This window comes from Macrobrachium nipponense, chromosome 24 (genome assembly GCF_015104395.2).
Source record: "Macrobrachium nipponense isolate FS-2020 chromosome 24, ASM1510439v2, whole genome shotgun sequence".
NCBI lineage: Eukaryota > Metazoa > Arthropoda > Malacostraca > Decapoda > Palaemonidae > Macrobrachium > Macrobrachium nipponense.
In genome coordinates, this window is record NC_061091.1 from 78,263,832 (window position 1) to 78,290,796 (window position 26,965).

A 26,965-nucleotide genomic window follows, 5' to 3' on the forward strand; every position below is an offset into this window, starting at 1 on the left:
ACACCTGTTTCCACTACCTCCGCCTAGGATTTGAAACTTCATTAGCCGCTTAAGTATCCTACTTATTTTTTTTTTTTTTTTGAATGATTGACACTTGGATTTGTGGCTAGGCATACGCTATCATAAATTAATTAATTAAAATTTTTTCATTGCATATGATGTCTGAATCTAGTTAGCCTAGTTTGTTTCAGACTTTGTTGTCTGCAACGGGTAAGGGGAGGCTACCGAACCTTCGGTAGACACTCGCTTAGTATACATGATGTTTACATGTTTTCTTTGTTGAAAGATCAATGTAATTAGTGTAATGTTGACTGAATTCCGAAGAGACTGATTCGTATGTACGCAAATTAGAGCGATAGAATCAGGAGGTCTTCCTCCACAGTAACAGAAGTTAGGATAATGAACCTACTAACCTCCAGTAGACTTTATTTTGCCTAACCCTGTGGTATGGCTACGGGCCTAGAGGAAGTTCTGTGAGACGTAATGCCCTTTCTATTATGGTGGATTACATCAAGTAAGCTTGAAAAAGTGCTCGCTCTCCAATCAGTGTTGTGAGTGTAGTGATGTTGATTTTGTTTCCCTAGTGTTGTGGAGGGGGCGTCAGATCGGCCTTATAATGCCTCTAGTTCTAGACCTCTGTCGGACTCCAGAACACAGGGAGAGGGCATGTCGAAAGCCGAAGGAGGGTTACGAGGAACCCCCACCGATCTGGCGTCCCTTCGGCAAGACCTGAAGACGCTTCTCAGGCTGCCAAAGATCGTGCACGTGCACGAATCCTGAAGGATTGCTTCTCGTCCTCTGAGGCGTCCTCCCCGTACAGGGGTTGGAGCTCTCGGAAGGACTCGCGCCCTTTAAATAGAAGCTTATTGAGGAGGACGCTTCACGTCCTCTCTCTATTGTCGTGCGATTGTAATCGCCGCCTTAACAATTTGACGACTTTCCAACACATGGGAGAAAGAAGAATGGACAAATAGGAAGGAAAAAGCTGTTAAGCGCCCAGATCGCCTTATCTCACTTACTGTGAAAAGGAGGAGAAGGCGTACCCTAAGGCGTCCTTTTGAGTGCGTTTCTGGAATGTCGATGAGCGTGACAGAGACGCAAGATGTCGCACAAGCGGCCGCCGTCTCTGTCAGGAGTTGCGAACGTCCATAATACTCGTCCGGACGACGATCACCGTACATCGGATTATGACTAGCACGCTTCATGGAGCGGCGCTCCCCTTGAAGGCAGGACGCTTTTGAGGACGCTTTTCGGGACGCCTCCGTACTTTTGATAAGCAACAGTCATGTCGAAGTTTTTACCAAGACGTACGGGAGAAACCTTGGTTTCTTAATAAGAATCTTATCGACGTTTGGGTATGATGGCGGATAGGAAATATCTACTTCCTTCCGTAAACCCTAGAGATGAACAGGAATTCTGTCTCTTCCCCGCGATTTATGAGGAAATTACGAAGATTTTTAAAGAGTTCCTGGATTAACTTCCTTACTTAAGGAAATATATTCTCTTTCTATCGTTCTATAACGAAAAGAACGAAGATAGTAAAAGTTTTTTTTGTTCTCTATCTGCCTCGGCAGGGAAAGAAGGTAGTAGAGTATCTGCTGTATGATAATACGATACGGTCAAATCATAAGCACATACCGTAGTTACTTCTTTGCTGTGCAACTCTATTACCAGTATCCTTACAGGACTTTCCTAGGAAGGACTACGCTTAAAGGGATTGTTATGACAATACCTAATTAGCTTCTAGATTTATCGAAGTCTTGTTTCGCTTAAATATACATTAATAAGAACTTCCTGAAGTTCGATAATAATTTTATAAGATTCCTTTATTGAATGGAGTAGCTGGCAACTCTGGAAGAGTAAGGCCAGACAGCTAACGGAGGGGGCTGCTATCGCTTAGACCACGCCAGTAACCAGCTATTGCTCAGTCATGAGAGGTCGGTTCCTGCGGGATGGTGACTAACCGTATCTCTCCTACAATCGCGGTCTTAGCGCCTCGGATTGAGGGATAGTTAAGCAAACATAAATAAAATATTGTCTGCCTTTTGCTAAGATACGTTCAATAAGAAAGATATTCCAGCCTTTCAATGCTGATTACCGTAGGTAAACATTATTAAAGGAATCTTAACGCAGCAGAAACCTATATATTATTAATAATGTTCTTCCATGCTATTACGAAAAGCATGGCTTATTAGAGTGACATGCTTAGTGAGAAGATGAATGTAGTAGAGAATTCACTTTTAAGTCTACGGTATGGTCAAGTCTTATGGCCTTTCATGCATCAGGGCGCTCGACAAGATCCTCTCTGAGATGCCCTTGGTGTTCTAGGCACCAATACGCTCGGTAACTCTCTCGCGAGGACGTCTCTTGAAGATGCTCAACGTCCTACGCATTGAGACGTGAGGAAGCTTTTGCCGATGCTCGACGTCCTACACGAAGAGACGCTCATCAGGACGCTCTGGAAGACGCTCGACGTCATAAACATTGATAAGCTTTTTTGGAAGACGCTCGATGTCTTACACTGGATCTGCTACGCTCGCCAGGACGCTAGCGAGGACGCTTTTGAAGACGCTCGGCATCCTACACGTCATGACGCTCGGTAGAGCACTGGCCAGGACGTTCTTCAGACGATCGGCGTCCTACGCATCAAGACGTTCGGCAGGATTCCTGCAAGAACGCTCTTCAGAGGGCGTCGTCGAAGTAGAGGAAGGAGTTTTGGTCTCGTCAAGATGTCTACTTCGCTTTCTACGAAGGAGCGTTCAATAGAATCCATCACTTGATGAATTCCAGGAAAAACTGTAAGCAGATTTCGGTGTCATAAAACGCCTCGTCTGCTTTCGGGATTGCGCTGCCGAAGGGGAACATTAAGGTCCTTCCTGTCGTAAGCCCAGTCTCTGATTAGGAATCTTGCCCCTTCCTCGATTTCTGCGGGAATCGGGAAAACTATATGCTCGAATTCCTGGATTACTTTCTGTCATGTAAATGGGTTAGTTCTCATTGACAAAGATCTTCATAACATTTTATCGCTTAAGCGGATAAGCTCTCATTAACAAAATTCGAGAGAGCTCTCATTCATTAGAGAGAATTTTATGTTCAAGTGACTACAATACTTACGTATTTTATCTTTGCGTCATATTACTAATGTAGGGTTTTCAAGTTCATATACGATATCATGGTTACCTCTACAGATGGCAACCGAAAAGACGGTTATTGTAAATGTATTTAATCGGTCCTTCCTGCAAAACTAAACAGAGTTTCCGCTGTAAGGACAACGCTAAAGGTATTGTTACAACAACACTAACTCAGCGTCGGCATCTAGCGAATTATGTTTCGCTTAAATATGCCTGCTTGAGAATTTCCTTATCGATAATAGTAACAAACCTATTCCTTCGTAGAAAGAGAGTAGCTGGTAACTCAGGCAGAATAGTGCGAGACGAGAGGTTGCTGTCATTGTGGGATGACGCAGTATTTAATCGGTTACTCCAAGCAACTTTCCATGAGTTTCCGATTTAACATTTGGTTAATTAATCGTAATGTTACGACAACACAAAATCAGCTTCTGTATTTAGCGAATTTTGTTTCGCTTACAAATATGCCAACTTGAGAGTTTTCTGTTTCAAATAATGTAAAATCTATTCCTTAGATGAATAGAATAGCTGGCAACTCGGCATAAGACTGCGAGAATGTGAACATCAAGCTGCTGCTGCCTGCTGTGACTGTCACAGTGTCACCAACTCAGTATCAGGTAGCTCGCTGTTAAGCTCTGTTGGTTACGTCTCTCTCTCCCGCGCGGGATTGATTACGAACCTATCTCTACCCTACAATCATGACTTTCGCCTCGGGTTGAGGGGATTTCTAGTAATCATGAATAAACACGACTTCCTATTGCTAAGAAATTTTCAACAGAGATATCTCTTAGACCTGTTCAGCGCTGCTTACCGCACTGTAACAGAATTCTGTACGAGTTTCACCGCGGCATAGCACTATAATAATGCTCTCCTGCTTATGCAAAGCGCAGCCTTATTAGGGAAGGAAGCATGCTTAGTGAGGGAATGGATGAGTCTGCTGGGGACCATTTCCTCGCTGGAGAAGCTTGTTTCCCTGATAGACTGCAATTCAGACCTCTACAGTTTTTCCTGCAGGAGGACCTGAAATAACATCAAAGATCTAGAAAGCAATTTCTAAAACATCTTCTCAATGGGTTGACGATCACCTCATGGTGATACCGAGAGGGTGCCAGGCATCCGGACGAGGTACAGAGGTCCTGGCACATAATCTAAGAGAATTGGAAGCAATTTGGTTGGCTCTCCCAGTTCCTCGAAGAGTGAGTTTTTGGTCGATTGGTCCAAATCATCTCAGATAATTTCGCAGCTCTCTCATATCCCAAGAAGAGAGAGATGGTTATCGACATAGGCACGGACGTAACGATCTCAAGAGGTTCGTTACACTTATTGCACGTCCGTGCGGATCTTCTCGATCGGCGCAGCAACTACTGACTTCTGAGTAATCCTCGCTTAGAAGTATCGTCCAGAGTTGTGGAGACGTTGGAGACGTCCTTTCGTAGATTTCTTCGCAATATTGAAGACGAAGAAGCTTCCTCTACGTTGCTCCCTTATTCTCGATCCGAGAGCGGTAGCATATGACGCAATCATATAGTATGGAATGGGGATAGTTGGTTAGTCTCTTTTCCCCTATTCAAAAGCTTAGGAAAGCTGATAAGATAATCGCTGGCGTCAGAGGGAGCGAGAAAGACGCTGATCGCCCCATGTTGGCCTTCGAGAGGCTGGATTCACAGAGGTCACGTCCTTCAGAGGGCATTTTTTCCAAGACCCTTCCCGAGAGAATCGGTCTACTCTAACAGCCTCACTTCGAGAGGTACCTAAAACCTCTCCGCTCTTGTGAGTCTGGATGCGTTCAGACTGTTCGAGAAGCGAGAGGATCTTCAAGATTAATTACAAGTCTCATTGCCAAAGCAAAGCAGTGCTGCATATTTTTGCAGTGTACCAATCGAGTGGCCGATTCTGGAGATAGTGCAGGAAGAATGACTGCTCCTACACCTCCACCTCTGTGAATTACTTTACCGTCTTCCTTTCCGTCTGAATTATGGGATAAGCTAACAGTCCCAACGATTGTAGAATACGGAAATATGTTGTTGACGGCCTCTAGGCTCAGAGATTCGGATCTGTCAAACAACAAAGCCCTTCACGATCTTGAGGTCTGCGGAAATCTTGATGGAGCTTAGACGTAGTCTGAAGTTCTTGATGTCAAAGCATTTCGAACCTCTCCTTTCTGTAAAACTTAATACACGTGACCAGAAAGGCTAATTTTTTTCTTTCTAACCGACTCTAGCTTACGGCATTGAGGGTTAGTGAGGTTTTAGCCATCAATCAGAGGTTTTTGGCTTTAGAGGACATAATTCGGTGTCCTCTAGCCTTCCGTTCTTGCTAAGAACGAAAACCCGTCTAACCCTTGGCCCATAGGAAACTGGAGATCAAGGGGATGGCACAAATTATTGGGCAAGAGCCACAGAGAGTCCTGTGCCCTGTCGGGGCTCTCAAGTTTTGTATCTTGATAAAACTAAAGAAAGTCAAGGTCATTCGGACAATCTGCGGTGTTCCGTAAAAAAAGACCAGGACTTGCCCATGTCGAAGAACGCCCTGGCGTTATTTTTTAAGGAGTCCTTTCTAAGAGGCTCATTCGTCATGTTGAACAAAGATTTGAAACCTTTTAAAGTAAATGCTCACGAGGTGAGGGCGCGGCCTCGGAAGCATTTCAACAGAGCATGACACTCAGTAATATCCTGAGTGCCACGTTTGAGCGAAGCAACTCTGTGTTCGCTTCACACTCCCGACGGGATGTGAAGACGACATATGAGATCTGCGAGTCGCTAGGACCATACATATCCGTAGAAATATTATTGGAGGCAGGAAGCAGCACGAATCCTATCCTATAGAAAAGGGATAGGTGTGCTTTTAACTTTGAAGGGTTGGTCGCTTGAGGCGCTTTCCCTTTCGTTAGCCTAGAAGTTATGGGACTAACTTCGATAGGTTAGGTCAGGTGGTGGTTTTAGCTTCGTTGCCCTCACAGTATGGTCAATATGGTCTAGTCACATTGTGGTCACGCCCCCGTTGACAGATCATCTAGAGCGCACAACTACACAGGTCACTACCTTGTTGGTAACTCTAGTAAAGCAAAAGCAGACTTCGGTGACAGTAATCAAGAAGTCAGCTATGCTAACAGGTAAGGAATCAAGATGTCATCATCTGCACTTGAGTTTTTCCTAAATCCTTCTATTCTGTCCCTTCCACCTCCAATGGTGGGATTCAGCTATATATATATCTGACAGGTAAGTTTCATGAACAAAATGTTATTGTTATGATACAATAAAGTTTGTTCATACTTACCTGGCAGATATATATAATTAAAGTACCCACCCACCTCCCCTCAGGGACAGTGGTATGAAAAATCTGAATAGAAAATGGGAATGATTCCTGATATCCGCCTCCCAGCTGCGGGAATGGGTACTAACCACCTGGCCGCCCACTGCGTGTGCCGGGAGTTTTGAAATTCTGTCGGACGTCGAGAATACAGCTATATATATAGCTGCCAGGTAAGTATGAACAACTTTATTGTATCATAACATAACATGTTTGACTCTTGTAGGCATCCACTTCCCCCCCTTGTAGGAGGAAGTGGTGGATATTCTGCTCCTATCCCTAGTGAAAGGGATAGGATGGGGCTCTGTCATATAGCTCACCTGCATCTCGTCCTCATCCAGCGTAGTGACGACCGTGGCCCTCTGCCCACAGGTAGAGGAGGAGGAAAAGACGGGAAGAGGAGCCAGTCACTCACTCATTCACACATCCATCCACACAGTCACACCAGGACTCGATGCTGTTTCAGCCTGCGAGGGTCTGGGTTTGCTACACAACTTGTTGAGCAGCCACCACGGGTCCCAAGGAAAAGGTATCCAAGGACCTGTGGGCAATATCCCGAAGGTAGAAGGACGTAAAGGTAGTCTGGTAGAACCAGACCCCTGCTTAGGACCTGCGCCACGGAGAAGTTCTTATGAAACGCCAACGAGGGGCAATACTTCTGACTTCGTGAGCTCTCGGACGGGACGTACGGATGTCGTCACTACCATCAGCCTCATACGCCCTCCTGATGACCTCACGCAGCCAGAATGAAAGAGTGTTCTTGGATACTTCTTTTCTTGGTTACCCCGGTGCTAACGAGAGGCGTCAAACACTCAGGCCTGAGGTGTCGAGTTTTCTTCAGATAGCGCCGTAGCGCCCTCACAGGACAAAGCAGCATCTCATCCGCATCATTATCGGTGAAGTCCATTAGGGAGGAAATCGTGAATGACTCGAACCTGTCGTCAGGGATAGACGCGGTTTCTGAGTCTTCGCAACGCAAGTTCGGGACGAAATCGAGCGTCACAGATCCCCCATCCCCTGGAATGTCGTACATCATAGAAAGACCATGAAGTTCCCCTACTCTCTTCGCCGATGCCAGGGCCAGCAAGAAGAGGGTCTTGAGGGTCAGATCCCTGTCTGACGACTCTCGAGTGGCTCGAAGGGTCTTCGAGTCAAACTCCTAAGGACGAGAGTCACATCCCACGCAGGGGGCCTGAGTTCCCGGTGTGGGCAAGACCTTCGAAGCTCCTCATGAGCAAGGAGATCTCGAACGAGTTCGAGATGTCCAATCCCCTCAGTTTCAGGACGAGCGCCAAGGCGGCTCTGTATCCTTTGACTGTGGGGACTGAGAGGAGCTTCTCTCGGCGAAGAAAAACGAGGAAATCCGCTACCTGCTGAAGAGTGGCTCTGAGAGGAGATAGACCCCGTCTACGACACCCAACCACAGAAGACGGCCCACTTCCCCTGGTACACAGCTGCAGAGGACTGACGGACGTTTCCAGCCATCTCTGTTGCTGCGCTACGAGAAAAGCCTCTCGTTCGCAAGAGATGGTGGATAACAGCCAGCCGTGAAGACGAAGGGACTGGACTGGCTCGGTGGTACCGCTCGACGTGTGGCTGGGCGAGAAGGTTGTGCCAAGGGGGAATCTCTCTCGGTTCTCCTGCGAGAAGAGCCAGCAGGTCCGGATACCAAATGGCCTGTGGCCATTTGGGAGCCACCAGGATCATCCTGAGATTCGGGGTGACCAGTGCTCGACTGATCACCTTGCGAATCAGGCTGAACGGGGGAAAGGCATAGACGAAAGAGGTTGTCCCACGGGTGTTGAAGAGCGTCCTCTGCAGCTGCCATGGGTCCGGCACGGCCGAGAAGAACACCTGGAGCTTCCTGTTGTGCCGGGTGGCGAACAGATCCACGACTGGTCGCCCCACAGGTCGAAGAGCCTTTCCGCCACGTCCTGGTGTAGAGACCATTCGGTCCCTATCACCTGATCCCGACGGCTGAGCGTGTCTGCTACTACATTCCTCTTCCCTGGAATGTAGCGTGCCGACAGCTCTATTGAGTGTGCCTCGGCCCACTCGTGCACCTGCCGAGTCAACTGGTACAACGGGAGAGACACTAGGCCCCCCTGTTTGTTGACGTAGGCCACCACCGTGGTGTTGTCGCACATCAACACCACTGAGTGTCCCATCAAGCGGTCCTGGAACTCTTGGAGAGCGAGGAAACGCTGCCTTGAGTTCCAGTACATTGATGTGAAGGTGCTTTGTCGTTCTCGTCCCACACTCCTGAAGTCAGCAACTCCTCCAGGTGTGCGCCCCATCCCTCGGTCGATGCGTCTGAGAACAGCTGCATGTCCGGGGGGGAGTGCGCAGAGGCACTCCTCTTAAGAGGTTCCTGCGTCCAGCCACCAGGCTAGGTCCTGCCTCCACCTCCGGTGTCAGTGACACTGGAAAGCTTGGGGATCCGTCGCCTGTGACCAACTCTCCTTTAGTCTCCACTGAAGAGACCGCAGGTGAAGACGCCCGTGAGGACTAACTTCTCGAGTGACGACAGGTGTCCGATCACGACTTGCCATCGCTGAGCTACCTGTTCCTGCCGAGACAGGAACTGGTTGGCTGCCTCCCCGAATCTGCTGATCCGCGAGTCTGCGGGAAGACTCGCCCTGCTACCGTGTCGATCAGCATACCCAGGTACTTCATCCTCTGCTTGGGCTCGAGATCGGACTTTTCGAAGTTCACAACGATCCCCAGATCGCGACAGAACTCGAGCAGTCGATCCTGTCCTGTAGCAACTGCGAGCAGGAGCTCGCCAGGACTAACCAATCGTCGAGATACCTCATCAGACGTATCCCGTGCGAATGGGCCCAAGCAGACACCAGAGTGAACACTCGCGTGAACACCTGTGGGGCGTTGAGAGACGAAGCAAAGTGCCCTGAACTGGTACAAACCGTCCCGTCGAGGATGAAGCGGAGGTACTTTCTGGAGGACTGATGAATGGGTATTTGGAAATACGCATCCTTCAGTCCACTGAAAGCATGAAATCGTTCTCCCTGATGGAGTCGAGCACTGAGCGTGCCGTCTCCATCGTGAACCGGGTCCCTGGCGAACAAACCGGTTCATGGGAGAGAGATCTATCACCGGGCGCCAGCCTCCCGTAGACTTTTCCACCAGGAAGAGATCGACTGTAAAAGCCCGTGACTGATCCGTGACGATTTCTACAGCTCTCTTGCTCAGCATGGTCTTGATCTCCTGTCTCAATGCTACGTCCTTCGATGACCCTGGAACGTACGACTGCTGTTGGACCGGGTTGGAGGTGAGGGGGTGGCCGAGATTCGAAGGGTAATAGATATCCCTCCCGAAGGACATCTACAATCCAGGTCTCGGCGCCGTAGCGCTGCCCCAAGTTGCCCAATGGCTGCCAGGCACACCCCCCCACTTCCGGCAGCAGGTGAGGGGGAACGCCGTCCCTAGCGTTTCCCCCCTCCCCCCTTTCTTCGACTTCTTCCCAGAGCCTCCACGGGAGGAGGAGGGCTGGTTACGGCTCCCCTTGGTAGAAGTCGAAGAAGACAGAGTCTTTCCCCGGGGCTTCGACGCAGCTACCGTCTTAGCCACCGAGGAAGCGCTAGCCGAGCTCTTAGACTTGGCCGCAGTCCGAGGCTGCCCAGAAGCCTTCGAGACTGCCTGGTGAACCAGACGGTCACTGTCGTCAGTGCGCCGTCTGTCCACCGCAGCGTCCACCATCTCTCCTGGGAAGAGAGACGTGGAACTCCGTAAAGGTCGTTGCGAAGTCCCAAACGCCGCTTCACACGCCCGGCCGCCCTGGAAAACAAACCCGAGTAAGGACAGCGTCCCTTCGTCGGAGAACCAGGTTGGCCCACAGGTTTTCACCGTCTGGTGGGGCAAGGAAGGAGATGGCTCTTCCTCCAGACTGGCAAAGTCTCCTAAAGGCCGAGTCATCTTCGGGAGAAATTCCCCCGGAGTTGGCTGCGACCTTAGATTACTGTGAGGGACCACAGATCTAGCCAGGAGACGGCCTGGAAAGCTGCATGCGGTGTAGATTTCCAGGCCGAGTGCCTCTTGCTGCGAGAACCATAGGTTCTCGGACAGGAGCTGCTGCAGAGACACACCCGGAGTCAGCCTGGCTAACTCCGGGTTCACCTGTTTGGGCGGCATCGGGTCTTCAGATGGCACGTAAAAACGCCGCTGTCGCAGCAGAGGAGGTGGAAGCAGCTTGCTCGACCTGCCAGACTTGAGCGAACCGTCTTGTCCGGAGACAAGCGATTCAACCTGGTCCAGCACTGAGTCCGCAAGCTCAGAACGCGGCAAACCCACCGTCGGTCTGGGTTCCCTCTTCGGGCCCCAGAACGACTCGAGCCGGGACGTGGGCTCAGAAGGTGGGAGCGGCGATCCTTCCGCGAGGTCGTTGTGACTGACGAATCACGCAATAACCTCGGCAAAGTTCCTCTGGATCTCAGGAGTGACTGCGTCCTGCGGAGTCGAGTCCGTCCAGTCCCTCAAACAGGGAGCATCTCCCGAGACCCTCCTCCCTCAAGGGGAGGAACAGCGACAGACCCCTCTCGGTCCTCCTCCAACCACTTGTGCGTATGACCTGGCTGGTCCGAGAACCGTGCCTGGTACGTACGACGACTGGTGGGATCCTGAGGGGCGCACCCCTCACGATCACTCTCAATACCTCGCCCCTCCCGGTGTAACCCGAGGAGGTTGAAGGTATGGGAGAGGCAGACCTGACGCTCCCTCCTCGCTCGCTGGCAGAACCAGTGGGCTTGGAAGACTGCAGGCGATCGCCAACAGCGCGGTGGCGATCGAGCTGCAGACCTAGTCGAGCCGTCTCGCTGTGGAGAACGGCTGGACCGAGAACAGCGGCCCCGGTCTCGTGTGTCAGAGGAGCTGGTGCTGGTCGCCGTACCCGATCGCTCTCTGTGAGAGTGACGGTCAGGCGACCGGCGAGCTCCACTGTCACGTGAGACCGGTGCGTATCCTCACGGTGCGTCAGTTCGCTGGTACCAGCCGTGGCTGGTGCCGGCGAACGGGGGGACCTCTTCCCAGCCTCAGCCCGTGGCCGGTCATGGACCGTCACGTCCGCCCGGGTAGCCAGCTGCTCGCCGCGAGAGCGAGAGCTGGTCTGGTGAGAGTCGCGTGAGCGGCTGTCACCAGTCTTCCGCTCCGTGCCGTGAACCTGACGCTGAGCGGACTCAGAGGTCTTGGGGTTGCTTGCTGCACGGCCGCTGTTAGGCGGACCAGTACAAACTTCGGTAACCTCCTCGAGAACGATGAGGCCGAGACGACCACCCTTGCTGGCCGTGGCCGAACCACTAAACAGCAGTGGTGAGGAACGTGCCGGTGTATTAGCCGGCACTCCTCTGGTCCACCCGTAGTCTTCTTCCTTGCGGAAGAAGAGACGGGTTCCTGCCCCCGAAGAAGCAAGAGGGTGACCAGCGGAAGAACCCCCCGTCTCACCAGAGCGAGACGGGCCCTTAGAAGTTCCCGAAGGAGACTTCTTTGGGGGGGGGAGGCGACCTTCTTCTTCTTCGGCGGGGGAGCCTTAGAAGAAGAAGGGGAAAGAGGCGGCAGACGACGACGACGACGGAAGAAGACGATGAAGACGACGACGACACCTTCCTCCTCTTCTTCTTCTTCTCGTCAACCTCCTCAGGACCGACGTCAGATCTGTCATCCAGAGCGGAGCCGGGGCTGCTGTTGCCGAAGCAACAGGGCCCGGACGCACCTGTCCGAACAGATCATCATCGGGAGCAGCGGCGCCAGGAACAGGAACAACGTCAGCAGGTGCAGGCATCACAGGAACGGCAGTAGAGACGGCAGGAGCAGGTACAGGAACGGCAGCAGTGGTCAACGTCACGTCCGTGAACGGCGGCTGGGCAGGTACGGCAGGTACGGCAGGCTGTGCATGGCGGTCCAGATGACGGACCAGCGGCACAGCCATCCTTGTACTGGTGGGAGGTCCAGGGGCGAGCTCTTCGGGCACACGAAGTCCGGTCGCGGCAGCACGGCAAACCCAGGTGGCGGCATCACACTCCCCCGAGGTACGGCGACTGGCCCCTGCACCGATGTAGTATGGTGTTACAGAGACCGCGTGCGGGGTGTACACCAGGTGAGGAGGTGAAGCGTAGCCAGGTGTTGTAAGGGTCGTGGTGGTGGTCGTAACCGTCGCATGGGTGACCGCCACGGAGCCAGCGAGATGGTAGAGCAGCCCCTGGACACTCGGCACGCCCTGCAGCCCCAACGATCCCACACCTGTCCGACCGGTCGTCCTTCGCGGCAACCGCACCTGAAGAAGGAACAAAAGTCGGGTGATTAGGAGGATCCTCTACCCGCTCGCGCGAAGACGAACGGATAGAGGACCCAGAGTACAACTCGACGTCAGGGTATCTAGCGCCCTCCTCCACACTCGACAAGTCAGGTGAGGGAGAAGGACCTAGAAACCCCCTCCGAGGGGAAGGCGCCAAACGTGGAAGCTGAGGCGGGTGGCAGGAAAGAAGACGAAGTGTCCGTAACCAAAGGAGTCGCGGGAGAGCTTTCCGACGACTCCTTTGCAGGCCTTCGCTTCTTTCCTGCCCTCATACAAAGTCCACTGCGCCTCCCGCCATTATTACAAACTTCACATGGCTCGGCTCGGGTGCATTCGCGCCCCGACACCGAGCGCACAAATATGAGGGTCAATCTCCGGGAATGAGCGGAACTTTCCGCATTTACGCCCTTCGGTACCCGGGCATAGTCTCCGCCGGGGTAGCGAGGCGAGGAGATTCCATCATTGGACCAATAGATCACAATTAATTAGAAAGAGAGAAATGATGTACTTACAATGATTCTATCATACACAAACACAACCATATACTCAGGAAAGCAAACGACGAGAAGCGGGCAGAGAGCGTCGAACACACACGTCCACTCGCTGTGAGGCCGAAAGCAAAAGTGATTTGTTTACCTCCCAGTCGCGCGCGCGCGCCTGTCGGACAAGCAGTTAACTACCGAACCCCTTGTTCGAAAGCTTACGACCTATCCAGCTGCCGCTAGTACCTTCCTATTGTAAAAGGACCGAAGGTTTGTATGCCGTGTCGGAACAATATAGAATTTAGGCCAAAGTCCAAGCACTGGGACCTATGAGGTCATTCAGCCACCATAAGGAATTTTTTATTGGACTATTCACATACTGAATTGTTGGTATATTACTGCAAATTTGTTCATGCTATATTTCTGACACAATTACTTACTTTTTAGTCCTGCGTGAGGTTGGCCGCAGCAGCAAAACCTTCTGTGAATTAGCATATCGGACAGAGCCAGTCGTAGCAGACCTTTTGCTGGCATTGACAGAAATGGGATTTTCTATTGAAGGTCTTCAGGTATGTATTCTTTTGGTGTTCATTTGCTAAACATTTAATTAACTACATTTAAATTTATACTTCAGTTTATAAGTTTATGGTTCCTTGTTGGACGAGTGGTTTTCGCGCTCAGCTACCAATCTAGTGGTAAGTTCAATTCTCAGCTCAGCCAACACTAATCAGGGGAATTTTTTCCAGTGATAGAAATTCGTTTCTCGATTTAATGTGGTTCGAATCTCACAATAAGCTGTAGGTCCCGTTGCTAGCCACATAAAAATATCTAATCCTTCGGGCTAGCTCTACGACAGCTGTTAATCAGCTCAGTGGTCTGGTTAAACAAAGATATACTTAACTTATAAATTTGTGGAATCAGGGTTGTATATCTAGGAAAAACTTACTTAATTCACTTGAAAAAATTAAAATTCTCAAATAATTGTAAAAATATTATACAGTTACCATCCGAGTTGCGACCTAGATCCGTTCCGACCAACAGGTCGTATGTCAGAAGGGTCATTAGTCGAAAATAGCAGCCAAAATGGCCGACACGTGGATTATAAGTACTCAGTTAAAGTGGAAGATTATACTGTACTCGAGGACGTATGATATGAATGTGTTGCATTTTTAAGTACCGTATATTTCGGCGTATAAGTCGACCCTTTAGCCCCAAAAAATCATGCCAAAATTAGGGGGTCAACTTATCTAACGGTAACAAAAAGTGAATCTTTATTATTTTGGCATATCAGTACAGGAATCCAGGCTTTACAGTTGGCTAATAACAATGACAGCCTGTTGAGGTAACTATGCATGAAATACCGTAGGATTAAAAACATTTCACACTGTAATACGACAATAATAATAACAATAACATTTTCATTTACCTTAATAAAATGAAAAAAATCAAAGTAAATTGAAGAAACCCCAATCGCACAGCAAGTGTAAACATTGCGTAGCGAGAAGGATGCGTTCACTCTGACAGTTTTGTATTTACCGGGGTATTGTTCAAAAACATTTATGGTATGAAATCTTTATCACATAAAATAAAATAAAAAAATTTTGTATTTAATGGTAAATATGTATTTAAAATCCTTCAAAATGACTTGAGTCATCGTCACTTGAATTAAAAAAACAATTCTTCATCAAACAAATTATCATTCGCAGTTTCATCATAAGGATCCCAGTTTGAATCTGGTGAATCAACTGCAGGTTCGTCGTCACTTTCAAACAGATCATCCTCTGTGCCATCCATTGCATTAGATATTCCGCATTTTTTGAATGACTTTATTACACTCTTTTTTTCACATTATCCCAGGACCAATGGTCAAGGAATATTCCAACATGATAATAAAATACCGGCACGTCGTTGGTTTGTACATACATATATACGTAGGCTGTTATGCAGCGTTAGTTAGCGCTTTGTTTGTTTACATTACACTCGAGTAACGTATCTTTCGTTTCGTCATTTCTAATCATATTTGCCGGTATTCATCTTTTATATATTACACAGATTTGTTAATCTACCGAGTACATTACCTTTATTTCATATGGTAAGTAGAGCAACATGTGTACCGTAATAACATTCAGGTTATTTTATATGATACGTTTTACCCTGCTGCTTCTATTAAGCGTACAGTTGGCCTCACATTTATCATTTTTATGCCTTTTAGTTTCACTTTTATCATTTTATCATTGAGATATTTTTAATATTATACTGTAGGTGCATTGTAATGAAAAAAATGTTCCTGCTACAATGTTATAGTACTGCTACAATGTCTAGACAGTGAGTGAGGTGGTTGGGATGAGTCTGTCTGGAATGCTGTGCTGCCGGCGCCGTCGTAACTGTCATACCGCGCCGCGCACTACGCTACTGCGCTGCCAAACAGTAAACGCCGCCAAATATAAAAAAATAGACCCCTGTCGGACACTGTCGTAAGTACAGGTGGACGTAACTCGCGAGGGTCGCAACTCGGATGGTAACTGACATAGTTTTGGTCATACCTGAAGTTATTGGGCTTTGATTGTTGAATCATTGACTCTTTCATTTATTTTCATCCCTTTTTCCTATTTCATTGTATGGGTGTCCATTATCCATGTGTTGTACATTGATATCCTTCCATGAGGTTGATCCACAGCCTTCTTTCCATTCTAATAGAAGGAAGGAATGTTCGATAGGTAAACTTTCTGTTAGTACAAGTCATGTCGGAGGAGTGGATCTATTTTGAGCACAAGGAGGCCAACATTCAGAGGATTGGCCCCTGTAGAAGGGACCTATTAAGACACAGCATGAGATCACAGTGGCTTGCAAGCCAGAGAGATCTGCGGTAACTTTCTTTTCCACCCATTTTTGTTTAGAATACTGTTACCTTATTCGACCTGTCAACAGCAAAATGCAACGTTCAGATGGTTATGAGCACATGCCTCCACTTTTCCAAGGCCTTAACTGTTTAAATGGTCCTATATCACTTGGTTTTGCTTTCACACCCGTCTTGCACCAGTCTTCCTCTAACACACCACTTCACAAAATGTCATCATTGCAACTTATTTTCTGTTATTTGGGCTAATGGGTTTGTAAGCTCCCAAGCCCACTCGTATGTCTCAGCCATAATCTAGACTAGAGGAGAAGTGAGATTCTTGCCTCACTGCAAAACTAGATATGTAGGTTGACATGCATGGTGCTACCAGTCACCTTGCAGAAGATATCTTCGTGAATGGAGGGTCTAGGTTTGTATTGAAAAAAATCAATGTCTTATGAAATACGTGATTATTTAAACTGATTTTGTAATTGGCTTTATAAAGTTTGCAGTCATTTACTAAACCTTATCTGAATGTACCCCATTAGGCTTACAAAAATCGCCAAAACAGGGTTGTCATATCACCTCCAGCACAGCAAGTAGATTTAAAGCAACATAATGTGTTGCAAGTCGGAGATAAAAAGCCCCATTCTGCACATATTCCTGACCATCTCCCCACTTTTCCAGATACACACACATACTGGTAAGTGACTAACTGTATTTTCTCTGTTTCTACATAATCCCGAACATTGTTACCCATATGCCATATATTTTGACATACGTACTATGTAGATCCAGGTGACAAGCCCCCATTCTTCTCTCATTATACTTTTGGAGGATGTTGAACTCTTTGTTATGGTCAGATTTTTAAGTCTCTCATTGTTTTACTGTCCATCCGCTTATTTTTTGTAGCAGTTAAAATAATTTTTACATGAATCAACTTGCACTCTATCCACGTCTTTTTTTGTAGTAGTTGGTAGTTGACAGAATCTTTACATCACTTCTTTTCAGATAAACATTTTTAATAACACTGAAATTCTCAAGTAATTGTCATGATTTTGTTTACTTGTTCAATATATTCTTGCAATATTGTACAGTTGGTGCACATGTAAAGCTAATTTTCAGGCCTAACCTAATGTGCTTTTCTTGGCACCAGACTCCGTTTATAAATCCTCTTTATAAATACTAAACGGCTCATGAGTAAAACTGGTAGATCAGCAACCCCTCTATGGGGATGTTGTCAACAGGGTGGTAGTCATGTTGCAAAATGTTTTATCCCAATTCTTGCAGAACAAAAAAAAATTAGAAGACTGGTAGACTTATTGAAGAAAAACATACTGCATACTTAATTTAAAGAACTATGAGGATAAAATAATAACAAAGTTGAATGGCTATTTTCCATAGAGAATTTTTAAATTACTGTTACATCGTAATACGTATGGTATGCAATGTTAGGATATCAATTTATTTTTCTTACCAGGGAAACTTGTTGCTAATTACTTTTTATTTATTTACTTTTTTTCCAGTTTTTCACACACATACAAACAACCAGTCACTGAATACGAAGCCATCAGAGAGAAGGCAGCAGCCCAAAAGAGGGACATTGAGAGAGCCCTGACAAAGTTTGCAGCGAAGACACGAGAAACCCAGAATTTATTCATCACCGATGATAAGGAGTATTTACGTAGGTGCCTTCTTGCTGTGATGTCTTTGGTGTCTGTCTTTGAATTGTCTTTTTTAAAAGTCCCTAAGTTTTAGAATATTTTATAGCTGTTACAGTATTTCAACTTCAATTTATGCGTCATTTCCTTCTCATTTTATGAACTGGTAATTTTGCTTGTTTTAATCACAGCCAAGTAAGTTGTTTCTGATGAAACAATTCTAAGTGTGGGTCAATGACAGGACTAATTGAATTTAATGATTGTATACAAATCTTGCCCCAGTTTTGTAATCTTGGGATCATTGCACCTCTTGGCTAATAACTGGATGAATTATGTATGTACTCTCAAAATTTTGTTAAATTCCCATTTTTCTTCAACAGTCGTGAAAGTCGACCCAAATCCCAAACCCTACTTAGATGCATTGATGCCAAGAGATCAGGTCTTTGAGGAGGAAGAGGAAAATACAAGAAGAAAGAGAAGAAAAGCAATGAATGACGAAGAGGAGTTACAAAAGGTAAGTTTTCAATTGCATTTTGCTTTATTATACAGGAACCATTGAATGGGTCTGTGTATAGTCTAGCTATAAAGGCTTGTGACTTTCCTATGGCTAGCGGCTCTGAAGCCTTTCCTATCTTTTATCATGAGGTATCCATTGGTGCAAAACCTATTGATGTAAGATTATACATTGCTTTTTTGACCAACTGTTCCACATATAGGTACCTTCTAATCACGTCCCAACTATCTTAGCCTTTGAGATTAAGTCTTTTACTTTTTTTACATCCCAACTATTTTAGCCTTTGAGATTAAGTCTTTTACTTTTTTATATCCGTTATTTCCTTCAAAGCAGTTATTTTGACCAAAAATACACCAGTTATCACACTTATAGAGAATTTCAACAATTTTGGTTGACCAAAAGACCAACCGATTCCAAGATGAACTCACAACTTAGCTTAGTTTGTGCCTGTGACTACCAACACACCTCAAGTTATTTGTATCTTTCTGGAGAAACTTACTTGAACAACCCTCTGAAAGCTTGAGGTCTTGAAAGAACTTACAACTTCATTACATTGTTATTGAACATGTAATTTGTTGTCATTGAATACTGTAATCTTGACGTTTCAGGAAAAGGACAAGCTCAACGAATCACAGGATGCTGAACTGGATAATCCTTATCTCAGGCCTGTCAAGATGCCTCGGAAACCCAAAGCCAAGAAATGAAGGAACTTTTACTTGGAAGACTGAAGTGATGGAAACCCAAAGAAAGAAATTGCTTATTGTTTTCCATAGTATGAAGTCTTTCTTAGAACATTAGCAGCTGCTCTAGGAGAGAGTCTGTTCTGGCACAGGGTCAAACTGATCCAGCAAAAGAGTTAAAAGCATTTTGTTTTGGTAAATGACAATTCTAGTTTTAAAATTTGGAAGTAAATGACAATTTAGTTTTAAAATTTGGAACATTATCAACAAATTTTGTGTACTTTTTCTTGAACTTAGCCTTAATGTGAGCCCCAGACTTTTTTAAAATATAATGGACTATTTATGCTGTAATCATCTGGTACTTGATAAATATATCTTTATTCACAAAACTATTTCGTTCTCCAAAAAGAAATACATACCCTCTGTTATGTTTGCTTTTACTTTTTAATACCAACATGTCATTGAACACAAGTCAATAAATGTCTGAACTGTCTTCAGTCTTACACCTTTGGCAAATCAAGTGACACATTGTGTTGGTCCTTTATGTTCTGATGCATCTTCTTGTCTGTTTCTTGACCAGAAACTCTTCCTGTATTCCCTCAATATCTCCATTTATTATTATTATTTTTATTAATAATAGTGAACTATCAATGCAACATTTATGTCAACAAACAGTACAATATCTTCTCGAGTATTTCCCAATAATTCCAGCTTACGTATACAACAGGCAACCTCCACAGCCTCTCCGAAGACATCAATTAATGAGACACAAGGGTAGATGTGAGGTAGCAACTTTCTACTACATGCCTTCAAGGCATTATTTACGTAATCCTTGAGGTTCAAGGTCTTCCAGAACTCCTTCAGCCTCCTAATATGAGTTTCTTAGCTTTTCAGCAGTCAATAATTCGCTGCTTTGTACCTGAATTGCATTTGGCCGCATGTTGCAGAACAGTAAAAAAAAAAGACCTTGAGGCTAGTGACTTACTTCTTGAATCACAATCTTCACATGACCAATATTTTTTTTTTTAAACTTGCACAGAAACAAATTAGAGAACCACACAAAAGAATTTTTCCTCCTTTATTAATTTCTTTACAAAATGTTAATATAAGCTTAACTTTAAATACACTCATACTTTACAGTTTACAGTCGAGAATTAAATTATTTCCTTTTAGTGAGGATACAGCACGGAGCCCTTGCCGAAAGAAGAAGGGTTACCTAACCCTACAACAATTTTCTTTAAAAGTACAAAAAGCATTAACTGAAGTAGATACATAAATATTCATATAACAAATCACCCAAAGAGATTAATATATTTTCTTTATAATTGTACTGTTTTCCTTTCACATTCACAACTACTCGCGACTTCTTCACCCCAAGTCAAGTATGCAACCAAAATCTAATTATAAAGTAAGAATACTGCTTGCCTGCTCCTGCAGCAAGTTTTGCATACTATTGACATCCTTGCACCATTCGGTCAGCCTCTCCATCATCAACGCCAACTGAAAGAAACACATTTTACTGTTAATGTGGCGACTTGATATTTCATGCATCTATCTTGTTCAATTTACTCAAAACTCCTAAACAACTTTTTGAAAGTCTGCAACATTCCATTCCTCTAAATTTGTAAGTCTGCAACATTCTATTCCTCTATGACATAAAAATGAATACTAAACCAACTCACTAGTCCTGTATAATAGCACTATAACGACATTTGAGATAACAAGAGAATTCTTATTTTAGTTTGATAATTTCAACAACTTTGAGTAAAAGTTCTACAGGAATGGAATATACAATTCTGGCCAAAGAGCGATTGCTGCGACCTACAAGGTCATTCAATATTATAATAAAACAAGTAAAAGGTGTGAAATGTGTAACAGGATAATCATAGAAAGTAAGACGGAAGAGAGAGAATATGAACGGGGGTAAAGTAAAAGGAATGAAAGACATTGGCAAAGAACCTTGGGTAGTACCTACAGCGCATCTCATGAGGTGTGCTGACTACTATCTCCCCCCTCCCCTTGGTTAAAAGTTCTATATAAAATATAGCAGTGTATTCAGAATGAGCCACAGTTTAGGTACAATGAATGATAAGACCTTAGTACTCAAATTGCTTTGGGGAATATATATGGATCAATCCTTTCTGAAGGTGCAATAAACTACAGTATATCTGAAAGCTCTAAGCATTGTTTGTCTGATGATTTATTTGGCATACTTCTGAAATTGCTGACAGAACATATTCACATTCGCAAATATAGTCATAGTTTGCATGTTTCGTAATTAAAAATAAATCTGATGATGTCCTGTAAAGGTTAGGAAATGTGCTTAATTTAATCACATCCTTGACTGGGATCAAACAAATGATTTCTTACTTTTAAGAGATTAAGTATGGTAATACTTAACCATGTGAAGAGACGATTTTACTTCGATACAGAGGAAGACTAAGAACAGACCTGTTTATTCCCACAGACTTATCATCCATATTTCAAAACGTTCAAACACATCCAAATTACCTGAATATATACTTATAAATCATTTGCTCTAGTAAATTTCCTAAATTCTAACAAAACAAATACTAGTCTAGTTTCACTGAGCTTAACTTAAAACATACAAAATGACAAACCTGTTTTTTGTCCAAGACTCTAGGTTGTACCCAGGTAATGTTGACTTTGTTATCAACCTGATCAATAGTGCCACGAACAAGGCCAAGTGACAGAGCACGCATGACCATGACTTCGACCTGGTTTTCTAGCAGTCCAGTTTCCTTGGCAATTTCTGCAAATGTTAACTGGCGGTCCCATGCTTTGCGTTGGAATGTCATCTGAAATGAACGACGTCTATGTTCAACTTGATTTTGCAGCCATATGTTCCCCACAATTTAGTAGTAAAACTTTATTCAATTTTCAAAAACAAAGAGACTGATAAAACACACTAAACTTCATTACTTTCAGGGAAGCTCCATTCTCCTTACCTCCATCAAACACAGAAGACGAATTTTCTCCCGCAGCTGATTTTCTTTGGTGACTAAGTCAAGCTGGGTGCTCCACTGTGGCCTCATGGACTCAAACTTACGAATATTTCCTTGGTTGAAAACCAGAAGCAACTCCAGTAGCCATTCTGACGAACTTCCCTTGAGTGTTTCTAGTATTGGATGTGCAAGCTGTGTAATAATGGAAATATAACTAGAATATCATTCTTAACCACTTAGCAAAACACTACATTTATATTATGACTGTATAATAACTAAGCTACACCAAACCACTGAGTGACACTGCTGAATGCTCATAAGAGTGACCATAAGGATTTGTTTTTAAACACTGGAGGACAATTACACCAAGGCAAAAAATTAAATTGGACAGTTTTGCAGAAAGATGCCCAAAGGAAGCTGCAAATAACCTTAGTAGTTTATATTGCACTGCACTAAATTTTATATCTAACAACTTCTCTGACAGGGAACTGCAATTTCACTGTACTATCTAAGCAATGTGTGTGCCAAGTCATTTCCATAAGCAATTTTACATCAGCTATTACTTTTGAGGGTTTGGACATTAAGAAGTAAAATTATTTCTCTCCACTCTTCTATCCTGTGTGCTTTCTGCTTCAACTCTTTTCAGATCCACATAATCATCAGTTCCCCTTCTCTATGATTTCCTGAGCTCCCCTCAAACTTTTAATTCAGCCACAAGAGAAATTAAAATAACTTCACACTTGGCATACATGAATCAAATGACCAGTTTTTGTTAGGAATACTTACAAGCTCTCCAAAGTTATAAATCCCTTCACCCAGAAGAGCAGCCAAACCAAGGTAAAATGCCTGTTTGCACCTAGTTTCATTGTCCAAGCCTTCACTATCAGTGCAACCAAGATACCGCAGAGCAGCTCTGTAGTAATCAGAATGTGCTCCACTCCGACAATACAATTCCGATGCAAGCAGGTAGAATCTGCAATGATACCAATACAAAAGTTAGATACCTTATATTGCTATACAGTTCTGCGTCACTTTTATGTGGGGATAGGTTCCAGAACCCACTACAGGAATGTAAAATCTGCGGAAATGTAAAACTCTGAAAATGACAATTTGTCGAAAATTGCATTTTTCCTAACTATACAAACCTGAGGTCCTTTAACAATAGGAAGTAGCTAGCGGCAGCTGGAACGGTCGTAAGCTTCGAACAAGGGGAGAACGGTAGTTAACTGCTTGTCCGATCGTCGCGCGGCGAGGTAAACAAATCACTTTTGCTTTTGGCCCATGCAAAATACGCAGAGTGAGGGGTGGCATGAGGAGGGACTATATGTAAAGGACCTCAGGTTTGTATAGTTGGGAAAAATGCAATTTTCGACAAATTGTCATTTGTTCCGATACGTAATACAAACCATCGGTCCTTTAACAATAGGAAGACTCACTTCTTGGTGGGAGGAATCTGAGTCTTTAGATGAACAGACTGGTGTTCGTCCATCCCTGGAATGCCTCCCTGGTCGTAAGAGCGAGGGAGGGATCCAAGCCTCTGTCCGATTGATTGGGGTGTGCACCGCAGGATCAATGGTCAGACCTCTGGGCCGAGTACTAAGAGAGAGGCAAGCGTATCTCTTCGTACCAGCATTGTAAGAACTTTTTCCTGTACATGAGCAAATATAAAGTCATGGGTTTGTCTCATGTAGGCATCCACTTCCTCCCCCTTGTAGGAGAAAGTGGTGGATATACACTCCTATCCCTAATTAAAGGGATAGGATGGAGCTCGGTCGAGTAGCTTACCTGCATCTGACTCCCTTCCAGCGTGGTAACGACCGTATCCCTCTGCCCACAGATAGAGGTAGAGAAAGATGGTGAAGAGAAGCCAGTCACACTCTCATTCGCACATTCATTCTCCCAGTCATACCAGGAATCGATGCTGTTCTGCCTGCTCGGGTGCTGGGTAAGCTTACACAGCGTGTTGAGCAGCCACCACAGGTCCCAAGGAAAAAGTATCCAAGGACTTGTGGGCAATATCCCGAAGGTAGAAGGACGTGAAGGTGGTCTGGTTGGCCCAGACACCTGCCTTCAGGACCTGCGCCACGGAGAAGTTCTTACGGAACGCTAAGGAGGGTCCGATACCTCTGACTTCGTGGGCTCTCGGTCGGAGCGTACGGATGTCGTCGCTACCATCAGCCTCGTACGCTCTCCTGATCACCTCACGTAGCCAGAAAGAAAGCGTGTTCTTGGAAACTTCTTTCTTGGTAACCCCAGTGCTAACGAAGAGGCGTCGACACTCAGGCCTGAGGTGTCGAGTTCTCTTCAGATAGCGCCGTAGCGCCCTCACAGGACAAAGCAGCATCTCATCCGCATCGTTATCGGTGAAGTCCAGAAGGGAGGGGATCGTGAAAGACTCGAACCTGTCGTCAGGGATCGATGGATTCTGAGTCTTGGCTACAAAGTTCGGGACGAAATCGAGCGTCACAGATCCCCAGCCTCTGGTGTGTTTAACATCATAAGAAAGACCATGTAGTTCCCCTACTCTCTTCGCCGATGCCAGGGCCAGCAAGAAGAGGGTCTTGAGGGTCAGATCCCTGTCTGACGACTCTCGGAGTGGCTCGAAGGGTCTTCGAGTCAAACTCCTAAGGACGAGAGTCACATCCCACGCAGGGGGCCTGAGTTCCCTGGGTGGGCAAGACCTTTCGAAGCTCCTCATTAGCAAGAACCAAGTTGGCCCACAGGTTAGCAGTCTGATGGGCGAGGTAAGAGATCGCTCTTCCTCCAGACTGGCACAGTCTCCTGAAAGAAGCGTCGTCTTCGAGAGCAGAACTCCCAGAGCCGGCCGCTACTTTGGATATTGTGAGGGACCACAAATCCAGCCAAGAGACTGCCTGGAATGCTGCCATAGCGGTAGATTCCAGGGCAAGTGCCTCCTGCTGCGAGAACCAGAGGTTCTCCGACAGGAGCTGCTGCAGGGACACACCTGGAGTCAGCCTCGCTAACTCCGGGTTAACCTGTTTCGGCAGTATCGGGTCTTCCGAAGGCACGTAAAATCGCCTCTGACGCTGTAGAGGAGGAGGAAGCAGCTTAGAAGACCGTCCGGATTTCAGCGAATCCTCCCGTCCTGAGACGAGATTCTCAACTTGATCCAGGACTGAGTCTGCAAGCTCTGATCGCGGTAACCCCACCATCATTTTGGGTTCCCTCTTAGGACCCCAAAATGACTCGAGCCGGGACATGGGCTCTGCCGGTGGTAGTGGCGATCCTTCCACAAGGTCATTATGCTGACGAATCAGCTTAATGACCTCTGCAAAGTTCCTCTGTATCTCGGGAGTGACTGCGTCTTGTGGAGTAGGACCGTCCAGTCCCTCCAGCAAGAACAGATCCCGTGATACTCCTCCTTCAGAAGGAGGAACAGCGGCAGACCCCTGACGGTCACCTCCAACTACTTGCGCGTATGTTCTGGTCGGTCCTAGAACCGTGCCTGAGCCATACGGCGTCATAGCGGGATCGCGAGCGGCGCACCTCTCGTGATCACTCCTCGGTACCTCGCTCCTCCCGGTGTAGCCCGAGGAGGTTGAAGGTATGGGAGAGGCAGACCTGACGCTCCCCCCTCGCTCGCTGGCAGGACCAGCGTGCGTGGAGGGCTGCTGCTGATCGTCAACCCGCGGTGGCGATCGGCCGCAGGCCTAGCCTTGCCGCTCGCCTGGGCGAGTGCTCGGCTGAGAACGTTGACGCTGATCTCTAGCGTCAGGCGAGCTGTTGCTGGTTACCGTCTCCGCCCGGGTCCTATGGGAGCGGCAGTCAGGTGACCTGCTAGCTCTCTGTCGCGGCGAGACCGGCCAGCGTCCTCTCGGCGCGTCGAGCCGCTGGTACCAGCCGTGGCTGGTACCGACGGCCGCGGGGACCCCTTCCTCGCCTCAACCCGTGGTTGGTCAGTGACCGTCACGTCAACCCGAGCAGCCAGTTGGTCGCTGCGAGAGCGTCCACTGGCCTGGCGAGAGTCGTGTGCACGACTCTCGCCAGTCTTCTGCTCCGCGCCGCGGTCTTGACGGCGAGCGAGCTCGGGCGTCAAAACTTTGGCTGGACGGTCTCCCGTGGAAGAGCGTCCACTCGGTACTTCTCGCGAACGAGAAGCGGCCGAGACGGAACCTGATTTAGCGGCAGGACCGCTAACACCAGGTGAGGACGTACCAGCCGAGGCTGGTTACAACCTCTGGTCCCCGTCGTCTTCTTCTTTGCAGAGGAAGAGACGGGCCCCGTTTCCCGAAGGAACAGGAGGACCAGCAGAAGAGCTCCCCGAATCGCCTGAGCGAGACGGCCCTTAGAAGATCCCGAAGGAGTCTTCTTAGGGGGGGGAGGAGGCAGCCTTCTTCTTTCTTCGGCTTTGGTTAAGCCTTAGAAGTCGAAGGGGAAGAGGAGGCAGCAGACGACGGAAGACGACGACGACGACACCTTCCTCTTCTTCCTCTTCTTCTTCGCCAGGCTCCACAGGACAGACGTCAGGTCTTCCATCCAGGAGGGAGCCGGGGCAGTTGCCGAAGCAACAGGGCCCGACTGCACCTGTCCGGAAGAACCTGAGACTGTAGCAAGGAGGGCGACAGGAACAGGTCCAGGAACAGCATGTACAGCATCTGAAAAGGAAGGAGCAGCAGGGACAGCAACAGGTACGGCAGGCACGGCAGGAACCACAGGAGAGCCAGGCGTCCTGTCGGCAGCTACCGTCATTCTCGGCACTGGCGGCAGGTCTAGGGGGGTACTCTTAGGGCAGCGGAAGTCCGGGGTCGGCAACACAAAAAAAACCAGTGGGGGTGGACACCGTCCTCTTTGGTACGGCAGTAATAGGTTTGTGCACCGCTAGCCGTAGGCGTCACCGTCATTACATGCGGCGTGTACACCAAGTGCGGCGGCATGTCATATGCTGGTGTTGATATGGTGGTAGTGGTAGTGGTTACCGTACCATGAGTGACCACTGCCGACCCCGCCAACCGCTGAATCAACCCTGGAATACTTGGCACTCCCCTGCAGTCCAGCGACTCCCACACCTGTCCAAGGTCGTCCTTCGCTGGTGGCACATCTGCGGAAGCAAACAGTCGGGTTAGT

General features: G+C 46.8%; 2 protein-coding genes across 2 annotated transcripts in view; one reads left to right on the forward strand and one right to left on the reverse strand.

Moving 5' to 3' along the window:
* Nucleotides 1–19,303, forward strand: part of LOC135205831 (transcription initiation factor TFIID subunit 8-like) — a 21,834-nt gene extending 2,531 nt beyond the window's left edge. Inside the window, exons 2-6 of the mRNA XM_064237082.1 lie at nt 13,671–13,792; nt 16,608–16,762; nt 17,586–17,743; nt 18,101–18,234; nt 18,843–19,303. Coding sequence (XP_064093152.1) covers nt 13,671–13,792; nt 16,608–16,762; nt 17,586–17,743; nt 18,101–18,234; nt 18,843–18,938 — 665 coding nt within the window. The 3' untranslated portion in view covers nt 18,939–19,303. The remainder of the gene's footprint in view (nt 1–13,670; nt 13,793–16,607; nt 16,763–17,585; nt 17,744–18,100; nt 18,235–18,842) is intronic.
* Nucleotides 19,304–19,978: 675 nt separating this feature from the next.
* LOC135203619 (26S proteasome non-ATPase regulatory subunit 13-like) overlaps nt 19,979–26,965 on the reverse strand; it is an 11,883-nt gene continuing 4,896 nt past the window's right edge. Inside the window, exons 2-5 of the mRNA XM_064233454.1 lie at nt 22,667–22,853; nt 21,884–22,072; nt 21,536–21,733; nt 19,979–20,414 (exon numbers count right to left, since the gene is read on the reverse strand). Coding sequence (XP_064089524.1) covers nt 20,316–20,414; nt 21,536–21,733; nt 21,884–22,072; nt 22,667–22,853 — 673 coding nt within the window. The 3' untranslated portion in view covers nt 19,979–20,315. The remainder of the gene's footprint in view (nt 20,415–21,535; nt 21,734–21,883; nt 22,073–22,666; nt 22,854–26,965) is intronic.